At 38.4% G+C, this 11646-nt stretch overlaps 1 protein-coding gene across 1 annotated transcript; it reads right to left on the bottom strand.

Moving 5' to 3' along the window:
• Nucleotides 1-659: 659 nt before the first annotated feature.
• Nucleotides 660-11351, bottom strand: LOC131777285 (microfibril-associated glycoprotein 4-like). The gene is made up of 4 exons (XM_066167398.1): nucleotides 11031-11351; nucleotides 8276-8390; nucleotides 7771-8182; nucleotides 660-1291 (listed from the first exon to the last, which is right to left on the bottom strand). The coding sequence occupies exons 1-4, from the start codon at nucleotides 11349-11351 to the stop codon at nucleotides 1060-1062; spliced, it is 1080 nt and encodes a 359-aa protein (XP_066023495.1). The 3' UTR covers nucleotides 660-1059.
• Between the last annotated feature and the right edge of the window lie 295 nt (nucleotides 11352-11646).

Here is an 11646-nt window from a genome sequence, read left to right on the forward strand (position 1 = left end):
ATCTTCGTTAAGATGTGGTAATTTAAAACTTGGGTAGTTGCATAAATTATAATTCGAACTTCTACTCTAAAACTTATCAAAAAGACAGAATATCATCTGCCTCCATATCATTATGTATCTTGTACATAAGTAAAAGCAATTTTCCAGTTTCATACATATTTTAATATGAATGCCTTATAGTCAAAGCTAAAATATCCCGAGTGTCCCAAGGCAGTCTATATATGGTTTTAGCAGTACGTGCATGCATATACTCAAGCTTTAGCGTTAATGATGGGGAGCATGTGCCCCATAGTAAATTGCAGTAAGTAACTGTGAGGACTATACAAGTGAAATAGATACTTTCTATTAAATTTTAAGTAGGTCCAGGGCTTATTAACCTTTGGTTAATAGCAAACACGGATGCAACACACGGTTTTTATTTTAAAAAAAAATATGGCATGGTTTGCTATAAGTTACACCTAAATACTAATCCAATATTAGAAATTGAATTGAAGTTATTCACAAAATGAAATTCAGTACATGGTGTCATCATATATACGTATCAACTTGCTGACTTAGGTTTAGCGCGGGTTTCAGTTCAAATCGTTTTCTTGTCGGCCAAGCGTCGATCAATTCAAAAAGCTTCATCCCCCCCTCCTCCCCGAAAACCCCTTGGGCATTTGAACTTTTAAAGACTGGCTCATTCAAATTCCCGTCTCCCGGGGCCAAAATTGTGTTCAAACACCCTACTTAAGTGCCTGATTTGATAGCCAGTTTTTTTGTAAAAGGCAGGATCAGCGACCAAGACTTTCTTGTAGACCTTTTCTTCTGAGCCATCTACTTGCGAAAGCAAACTCTTTACCTTTAAACAGCTCCATGTTAAAAGATAAAACACGTTTATTGCGCTGGAGGGACTTGACAGGTCCGGATAAATTGCCCACCCCACCCAGACAAGGTTCAAGTTCCCCACCTTTTGGAAAGAACGACAGTCAAATGCCTGAGTGTTGACATGGAGGGGGGGGGGGGGTTGTTGTTGAAGCCTCGGTTTGATTGGCGCGTTATCTTGGGATAGACATTGTCTTATACTTTGGTTCTCACTTTCATCTCGGTGCGTTTTAGTGAGTAATGATAGCCCCTGAAAGAATACCAGTTGACCCCATTAGCATAAGACACATGGGAGCCATTGAGGTACAATCCGTTTAGATTGGAGTAATGGCAGCTTCCGTACCACCAGGCTCCCTCGTACCTTTGGGAGCAGTGAAGGCTGTTATGTAGATCATTGTCTTGATCATTAGTAGAAAACTCCATATTGCTGAAATGAAATGAAATTTCATGTAAGCTTGTTTTCAACATGTTTAGACACATAGAAAGCAATAGTTATTTATTAACTTACGATATTTATACAGGCTGACCAAGTTCAGCTTTAAAGCTGGTTTGGATGGTAGCCCGTACAAACTAATAACAACTAGGCCAGACCAGAACACCGGGAGTTTCTTTCCCTTCTCTTTGCAAAAAGTGCGTGGGTTCTTTAACATTCCGTGCTAACCAGTAAAAAGAAGACGGGGCCTACGGTTTATCGTCCTTTTTCAAGAAGCTTTGAACGTTTATCCATTTGCGGGTGTTAAAGCAAAGGCGGCACATTCTTGGCAGTCTAGGATATTGGATTACGTAATCAAATCACATGACTTATGAGATTGGTACCTTGAAAAACATTTGAGATCTCAATCTTACTGAAGTCTCACACATTACTAGAAGTGTAAGTTGATGTAGTTTGTTTGAGGCTCACAAAAGTCTCTTGGTTTACCAGTTCCTTGCATATATAAAGTTAGGGCCTTTCCGCACTAGCGAATAAGTTGTTTTCTGTCATCATCAACATTTTGCAAGATGGTTTGTCGCGACTTGACAAATTTTGTCCGAGGCGGACAAATCTTCAGACGCACCACCGACAAGATTTGTCCCAGATAAAAACTGAATAAAATCGACTGAATAAACAAAACCGTTATAAACTTGTCGATCATTTGTCGTAAAAGCTACGACCAGGGTGTAGTTGAACTGAAAGCAGTATAGTAGGAAGGCAATAATTATCTTTTGCTGCAAAACACGCGGACTCTAAAATTTTAAAACAACTTGGACAATTCCTGGAAATTGGAGGATTCATCCTTTGGCAAACTATGCAGATGCAACAGACGAAGCAAAAAAATTACATGAAAAATGTGTCCGTTCATTTTTAAGTCGTGAATTGCGCGCATGCGTAAGAGCGACTTATAGATATGATGTGGAGATTGGCGCTCGCTCGCTCGATTGGTCGATTCCTGTAAACTTTTTTCGATTGTAGGCTTTTGAGTGCATTTGATAGTTTTTGGCGAGTAATAAACAAACGAAATGGCGACCTTTGTTGCTAAGAAGAGAAGTGGGGTGAAAAAGAAGCCGATGATATTCTTAAAAGAGTTTATTTTTTTTTCGTTTTAGTTTTCAACAAGCGGCGTCAGCGACTGGCAGGCGTGCGATGATTCACACTGAAATAAGAGAACAACCTTCGTTTTTCATAAAATTGTAATTTACAATCCTTGAACTTGAAAACGATCCGAAGATTAATTAAAAATATAACTTACTCCGAAGCGCTCGGAGTTTACAGGTGATCAAAAGCTTTTTCTGTAATGGCGTGAGATTGGGAACAAAATCGATCGTTACATTTCGTATCGTGTATTTTTTCTGTGTGAAGCAACAAAAGGTGCCGGCGACTAACGAAATTGCAGGTTAACACGAAAATCAGATAAATCCCAAACAAATAATTTTGGCTACCGATTTTCAGTGAATTTTTAAAGAACAATTTTCTTTTAAGAGAGTGTCTCTGTAAGAGCGGTCCGGTCGATTTTGCTTGAGTCACGGATTTCGCTCTTTTCTTGTGTGTTGTAAGACATTCGTGTACCTATACTAAAACAACAACCAGTTTGATGGGATCTCTTTACTTTTCGGAGTTTTACGGAAATTAAATTTCACTCGAGCGAAGGCTTGTCGTGAAACTTTTCAAGACTTTATTTTCATACAACTTTGGAGGACAATTTACAAAAAACTACGGAACTCAGAAAAAAGCAAATACCACAGCCATGTATATTAACTTTATCTTATCTATCGAGGCGACTTTCGCAGACATCACATTTCAATCAAGGAAACAGTAAGACTTGAATGACACCTGATCGGTTCGCCTAAATCACACACGCCAAAACCGATCAAATTCAAGGTAAATTTTTGAAAAAAAAGGGCGTTCTAAACTGATCCAACTAACATAGCTAGGAAGTAGTTGTCATAGAAAAGGTAACTAAAGAAAAAAAACTTTGCGGCCCGACCTTTACGAGAACGTTATAACTCCGTGAACTTACCTAATTTTCGGTAATCTACAAGTTTGGCCGCCACTTTGAGGGACTTGTCAACATGAAGCGTAACCGATATAAATCAAGCAGGTAGATCTAAAACCGTCAAAAATACATACGAAAGCAATTCAATGAACTTTACTTTCAATTCAAGCGGCAAAATTTGAAACTGTTCGTTAAACTTATCATCCCTATGCGACCATTTCTTCCTACAATTCAAACACTAAGACTAGTGTTCGAATTCCCCTCGTCGATTCCACCGTAAGAAATAACCTGTGCCACCCAAGCTTCGACTCGAATGTGAAGTACGAATCAAATAGCACAACTGCTTCATCTTCGCAGCAATATCACGCTGGTATTTTGATTTTTCGATCTACAAGCACGGTGATCAGGAATCGATCGGTGTGTTTACCTCATAAACGTGACCGCTGACCAGCCACTGAGTGAAAACAGTATAGTGCGGGGTGGGGTGGGTGGCGGGCTTATTGTCATAAGATATTCGAACACATGCTTAAAAAGCTTTAGGACTATCAGTCTAAATAATGGAGGCATGCTTCGTGGTACAGAAAACTTTTGTTTTACTTTCATAACTTTCTCCTTTAAATTAAAGCTGGTATTAAATAATAGAGTTAACAATATATTTTTAACCGGGGTACCCATATAACCTTTTTGCCTGTCATCAGTGGTATAAAATATGGTGTATTTTCCACCAGAACCTTTTATTTATGCCCCAGTGCACGGAATGAACACTAGAATGTTTGTACTAAGTAATTTTTGCTGTTCCCAAGAATGTGTGCAAAATGATAGAAATTTGATTCACTCCGCACGTGCAGGTTTTCCTATCAAAAGTCGCGCGTGCAACACACCGGAATTGAAAATTCGTCGTAAAATCGCACGAACCTTAGAATGAGTGTAGGAAACTTTGACTTCTGGCGAGATGAGGTGGATGGTTCAAAGGACCCCCTGAGATTTTTTTCAGGACTATAACTGAGATTTGTTTATAACTATGATAATCGTCATCAATAGCGGACGGTGCTTTTTACCCATTGTTGTCATCATTATCGTTATCACGCCGGAAGAAGTATAAAGCCGGCATGTCGCCTTACCTAACTACACAGAAAATTGTTCTCTCTTTTGCTCCCCTTGGATCCTGGAAACTGTTATTATTAAGACGATCAACAAGAAAGCCTTTGTAATTATTGAAACTTTTTATTAACAGAATGTAAGAAAAAATCGGTGGGGAGAGTTATTCGCGTATCTTATAACCTGAACAATAGTTTTCAATAAAACAAATACCCCTTAATTCAATTTACCTTAGTTGTCTCGTGTTTAAAAGTGGCGTTTCTGGGGACCGTAGATTCTTCTCTGATTCTTCTTGTCTCCGCCAAGACTCACTATCATCAACTTTTTTCTTGTGCCTCTTACGGCATGGGACACAGAGAGCTGAGGTAAGCGATTGCAAATTTCTCAGTTAAAGTAAAGCCCAGTAGCATCCATCAGGAATTGAAAACCGTGATGCACTGTTTTTTCCATCTTTGCTATTCAAAAAGAAGTCCTGAGACATAATGAACGTCTCGCTAACGAACGACTTCTTCCTGTACTTGTAATTGTTTCCAACGCGATACTAGTTCGGGAGATCTAAAGGAACTCACTATAACTTTGTATACTCGATACGATTTCAATTTCCGCGTCAAAGGAGAAGCCTACTGTGGTCAGTGGTTTCGCCCGTGATGTAAAGAATGGGTTTGTGACTTTCTCACTCAATTGAAAGACTCGCGTCACTCTTATGAAATGGTTGAACGGAATACAGACTTCGAGTAGTCTCTTATTTTCCTTAAAGATAGTGAGGTCACACGTATCCTGTGAGCATGGAGAAGCCGCGAGACGCGAGACGCGAGACTCGTGTCTCGCGTCTCTGCCTTTCCACGTTCTCAGAGTTGGGCGAAGACAAGACACGTTATTTCTGGTGCGATACAAGAGGTTTAATGGTTATCTCGATTATCTAAACACATTTATTTACGTGGTAAAGATTTGTTTGTAAATCTATGAACTGATGCTAGTCCTATTTGGAACGAAATGTATTTGAAAGAAAAAAGGATTACTAAGTAAAACAAAAGTTGTCTGCAACACGAAGCATGCCTTCACATTAAGACTGACAGTCCTCATGTTTATCATGATACTTTAATGCATATGTTCGAATGTTCCCAAAAATCTTCTGATAATCTGCCCGCACCCACACCTCACCCCGCCCTCACCACTGAACCGTACTGTTTTCACTCAGCGGCTGGTCAGCGATCACGTTTATAAAGTAAACATGGCGATCGCTACCTGATCACCGTTCTTGTCGATCCGAATGTCAAAATACCAGCGTGATATTGCCGCGAAGATGAAGCAGTTAAGTTATTTGATTTGTACTTCACGTTCGAGTCGAAGCTTGGGTGGCACAAGTTATTTCTTACGGTGGAATCGACGAGGGGAATTCGAACACTAGTCGTAGTGTTTGAATTGTTGGAAGAAATGGTCGCATGGGGATGGTAAGTTTAACGAACAGTTTCAAATTTTGCAGCTTTAATTGAAAGTAAAGTTCATTTGAATTGCTTTCGTATGTATTTTTGACGGTTTTAGATCTACCTGCTTGATTTATATCGGTTACGTTTCATGTTGACAAGTTCCTCAAAATGGCGGCCAAACTTGGAGATTGCCAAAAATTAGGTAAGTTCACGGAGTTATAAAGTTCTCGTAAAGGTCGGGCCGCAAAGTTTTTTTGTAATTACCTTTTCTATGGCACCTACTTCCTAGCTATGTTAAATGGATCAGTTAAGAAAGCCTCACTTTTTCAAAAATTTACCTTGAATCTGATCGATTCTGGCGTGTGTGATTTAGTTGAACCGATAAGGTGTCATTCAAGTCTTCCTGTTTCCTTGATTGAAATGTGATGTTTACGAAAGTCGCCTCGATAGATAAGATAAAGTTAATATTCATGGCTTTGGTATTTGTTTTTTTTCTGAGTTCCGTAGTTTTTTGTAAATTGTCCTCCAAAATTGTATGAAATTTAAGTCTTGAAAAGTGTCACGACAAGCCTTTGCTCGAGTGAAATTTAATTTCCGTAAAACTCTGAAAAATAAAGAGATCCGATCAAACTGATTGTTGTTTTAGTATAGGTACATGAATGTCTTACAACACACAAGAAACGAGCGAAATCCGTGTCTCAAGCAAAATCGACCGGACCGCTCTTACAGAGACACTCTCTTAAGTTTCAAGAATATTTGAAAATTCAAAATAAATATTACGTACTAAAATGCGAACGTTATACACCACAAAATTGATAAATAGGCCTGAAATGAAATTCTACCTTGTTCTTGATTATACGTTGCCTAGCTCGTGACCAAAATCTACCCAGGCGGAAATCCAAAATGACATTGGCAGTCTGGGCTTAGTCATATCACTCAAAACTCGTTCCCGTTTGTCTCATTTGATAAAGAGGGAATCATTAATGTTTTAATTACGACAATATTTCCTTGATTTTCCAATATTTACAATGATAGACAGCAAATTTCACTTTTCACCTACATATAAATTTTTAAAACACATGACATCATCCACCCTTGTCAAATGTAATAGCATGATCATTTCAATTGTAATGCCTTCTTATCCCAACGTTACTTTGTTTCTTTGCTACATCAGCGAACACTGAACTACTGCTCGTACTCTAAATATGAAAATCGACCACAAATTCCCTAAACCAGATAACATTAAACATAATCCAAAAAATCATGTAAGTCATCTGTCAATTCACGAGTTTGCTCACAGAGCACTTTGATCTAGGAACAAATCTAGTTTTGCCTGTTAGTGAAAAAAGGCCGTTTCCTTATTTTGCATTAGGTTTTATTATTTCGTTTTGGTTCTATTTCAGCATTCAATCGTTCTAAACCTCAATCGTTCATTCCGTCAAATGTTCTTTCTTTCGTTTAAACAATCTATGGTTTCTGTTTCCACCGTCGTATTTTTAAATTTCAATACAGAACGCCTCTATTTTGGTAACACTTTGCTGATACTGGAGTTTCTCTCATGATAATGAACGATAAAACCAGTTAGCTCGGTAGACCAGGATAGAGAGAAAAAAAACCTGACAGTCGTGCAGTTTAATTATACTTACTAGCGATTACAGAGGGATTCAAAATTTAAACGAAGATGGTGACCAATAAAACATCAAACTCCCAAATAAACATCAAAGCCAGACGTTTTCCTTTGTTTTATCTGGAAATTTTTCTCTTTAGATACAAAATTCAAACTAGGTGTGATAAGCCGTTCATGATTAGTTCCCTTCGATATGAATTTCTAAAGCTACACCCCTAGTCAAAACATGCTTCCCGCGGTTGGAAATGGATTCTCTCTCAGTCAACCTGAATTCCTTTCTTACCTATGTAGCGTCATAGAGTCACCAGCGGTGCCCTTGTATCCCCCAATCAAAAGCCGGTACTTGTCAGCTTCGTCTGCCACATTGAAATTCGTGTACTCAGCGTACGTGATGTGCCCTTCAAAGTCTTCCAGATCAACTCTCAACATAACGTCATCAGCGGCTGTTAAACGGTGAAGATTGTCGTTTCCAAGCCAGAACTCTCCGCTCAGATTTCCGAAGCCGTTTTTGTAGGATTCCCATTGAAGATAGAAGTCAACAGAGCCGTCCAAGCGTTTCTGAAAAACGGTCCAGCCTCCACCGTCTGTGGTCATGTCACAAAACACTTGGATTGGTTTGCCGCCATCTGGATTGATGGTGTACATGCCACTAGAATTAAATCCATCTTGAAACCATTGGGAGCAGCTTTTTCGTTCTATTTTGAGGAAAAAAAGAACCTATTCAAGCTGACTTTTTCATATGATAAGCGAGACTTTTTCCATGCCTAGGCAAAGTGATATATACCTACCGTAAGGTTTTCCTTTGAAGCCACGCTTACACTGGCATCGAACGCTGCCATCTTGATAGTTGGGAACGCATAAACTCTGATGACCACATTGGAAACGGTCCTCTTCACATGCACTCTAGAGAGAAAAATTGTTCCAAGTAACCTCCTAAACATCCGTAAGTCGAAGGAGTTTCTTTCTTTCAATAGCGCAAGGATATTCTAAGAATGGAACTCATTTTGTTGCGGACAGCATTTGCACAAATTATTTTACGATATGGTCTTCGGGTTATGCACGTTGTTACTTACAATAGGAAACTTGTGATAGGTTGGGAGGTAAACAGAATCTATGAGACCGTACGCAAACCTTGTTCTAAGGGAAAGAGAGACCTCGGATATGAGGTTAACAGTATAATAATGATGATGATGGGGATATAGCGCTATTCTGTCGGACTTTATTAGTTCATATAGGAAGTTATACAATTGTGAAACTGCATTATTGCGGCGGACAGAGGACTGGAGGCGCATGCGTGATAAAAGGGAACTGGTTGCGATTGTCGCTATTAACCTTTCTAAAGCTTTTGATGTCATTCAGCATGACTTACTCTTAGTAAAACTCAAAGCATTTGGAGTTGGCAAAGGAAGTTGCGCCCTACTTAAGGACTACTTGTCAGGAAGACAGCAGCGAGTAAAGATTAGAGATACCTTCTCCAACTGGGCGGGCACCAGAAGAGGAGTTCCACAAGGGAGCGTTTTAGGACCAATGTTTTTTAATTTATTTATTAATTACTTGTTTCAGCATGTGAAATATGCAAATCTAAACGCATACGCAGACCACCATCAGATTTATTCATCTAACCTAGACCCACTTACACTGGAAATTAAAGTGCGTTTGTCGAGAAGTTAATGTCGCAAATCAGTGGTATAAAAACAATGGCATGACTGTTAAGTATAGGTAATCACATGAGGCCAAGTACTATTAAGGATTAATTGCACGAGAGTTTTCAAAATTTTCCAAAATTTGGAAAATTTTGAAAACTCAAGTGCAATTAATCCTTAATAGTACGAGGTCTCATGGGATTACTTGTTTATCAATAAAGGGCAAAATTTATACGAAGGAAAATCACGCGCGCAGTCTATTTTTATCTGGGAAGCAACGGATTAGCAATGCAACGGATTAGCCAATCATTAACAGGTAATCATGCCCTCTCTTGATTACTAAAAATGCCCTCGATTAAGAAAAAAAATGCCCTCTCTCTCAACCAATCAGCGCTCAGTAATTTTGCACTTTATTGATAACGAGAAAAAGCACCAAGCTCTAATCCTGAGAAAAACTGAGCACAATTTTTGTTTCCCAGTAAATAATTCGATAGATATATTTGGAATAACAACAGCTATTAGGCTTTCTATTGATAATCACGTATCGGTTATCTGTAAGAAAATAAATAATCAATTAAACGTAATGCTTAGATTTCGGAAACTTATTAATAAGGAGACGCTATTGAAGCTTTATAAAGCCTTTATTTTGCCGCATTTTTACTACTGTTCTTCTGTTTGGCATTTCTGTGGTGCGCGCAACGCCGGCAAAGTAGATAATCTAAATAAGCGCATTCTTAGGTTTATACTACAGTACTACAGCTCTCCATATGACATTTTACTAAGCAAAGTTAACTTAAAATATCTTTTCATTAGACGCCTACAGAACTTCATGATCACGTTATATAAGAGTCTGTTCGTTACGAATTATCCATGTTATTTAAAAGATATGTTCACCCTCCGGTCTTCATCCTACAATTTGCTCGGAAATCATATCACGTCCCTTCCCAACCCAAAAAAAACGACATACGGTCTGCACTCCCTTTCATACTTAGCTAGCAAAATATGGAACTCTCTCCCAGACACCTACAGAACATTAAATTTTCTAGAATTCAAGCAAGAGATCCTCAGATATGAAGCTTTTCACAGTAGATCTACAAGTTATGTTTCCCTCTTAGTTTTCCCTCTTAGCTTTTAGTTGTATATAGTTTATAAACAATATTGAAATTGTAAGATAGCATATTTTTATTTCATTTTAGCTTTTTTCTCGAAGATATTAGCTCTACAGCTACACTCAATTTCGAGCTTAAATAAAGTATGTGTGTATGTATATGTATGTATGTATGATGATGACGATGACGATGATGATATCATGATGAATAGCAGTTATTATTATCATCACTGTCACAATCATTACTTTTATCAGTATCTTTTCATCATCATTGACGATGGTTATAGCTATGAGTGGGTCTCCTTATGTTCTGTCCAAGAAAACCATATCTTGCTACAATATGTGACAATTTTATTACGAAGCGCAACAGAATACACATCCTTTCCTTTTGGATAGCAAAACGCGACTAGTTCACATGCAAGATATACTTCAAAAGAAAATCAAGAATGGAGGCTCTACATATGCCACTCTATATCAGACTGATTTATACTGTCTTTAATAGCCTCCCAGCAGGTATTCATCGCTAAAATGAATTCAAAGTCATTTGAATTATTTTTCATGAAAACCTAGCTGTTTTTGTCAGAGGAGTCTCTTTCCCCTAACGCCAACAGCGGGCAAATTTCTATCATGGTTATTGTCGGTTCTTCTTATGCCGATAAGTTAAAGCGTGGGACAAAGTAACTTTCGTCCAGGGGAAAAAAATGAGAGATGAAAACTTAAATATTTTAAAGTTAATCAAGATTTTTAGGAAACTCCGCCTCGATTAAACATAAAATCACAGATTTTGCATACCTTTATTCCCCTGTAAATAAAACCTTTATCCTCAAGAAAGTTAGCAAATCCAGCAAATCGATCAGAGTCGCTTAGTTGACACTTGAATTTGTTTGGGTCTCCCTCTATGGTTCCAAAGTTGTAAGACTGACATCGCTCTTCATTTACACACTCAAGCCGACAGGAACTTTCTGAATCCACTTTTATATCTCTTATCAGGCTTCCGTTCAGCTTTTGTCCGTTTATCTTTTCCGCAAAGTTAACAGCCTTAAAATTTGGCCCTGAAATACGGCTTATGCCGTAGGCAACGGTGCAAAGAAGAGATATTATGCTAAGATGCATATTTAGTCTTCACTGTCAGAAAGAATATGATGAAAAAGAATGAGTTATTTGATATCTATAGCCTACTGGATAAGCAGGTGCAAGAAAATTGCGAGAATGAAAACAGTACGAGCAATATGTTTTGTTAGCCTACTCCTAAGCTGGTTTTAATTTCCGGTAAATTAGTACTAACAGCTGCGTTGAAAACGTAAATTTTCCACCGTAAAGAGTTAAAACGCTGACGTTTCGAGCGTTAGCCCTTCGACAGAGCTCTGACGAAGGGCTTATTCGACCTCCGTCGTGGAGTCCCTGCCTG

This window comes from Pocillopora verrucosa, chromosome 5 (assembly GCF_036669915.1).
Source record: "Pocillopora verrucosa isolate sample1 chromosome 5, ASM3666991v2, whole genome shotgun sequence".
NCBI lineage: Eukaryota > Metazoa > Cnidaria > Anthozoa > Scleractinia > Pocilloporidae > Pocillopora > Pocillopora verrucosa.

Coding starts and splice junctions, on each gene's coding strand:
- LOC131777285 (XM_066167398.1), bottom strand. CDS start 11,351: ATGCATCTTAGCATAATATCTCTTCTTTGCACCGTTGCCTACGGCATA. Junction 8,391..11,030: donor TTATTTACAGGGGAATAAAG/GTATGCAAAATC, acceptor TTTTCTCTCTAG/AGTGCATGTGAAGAGGACCG. Junction 8,183..8,275: donor CTTCAAAGGAAAACCTTACG/GTAGGTATATAT, acceptor TCCTCAAAATAG/AACGAAAAAGCTGCTCCCAA.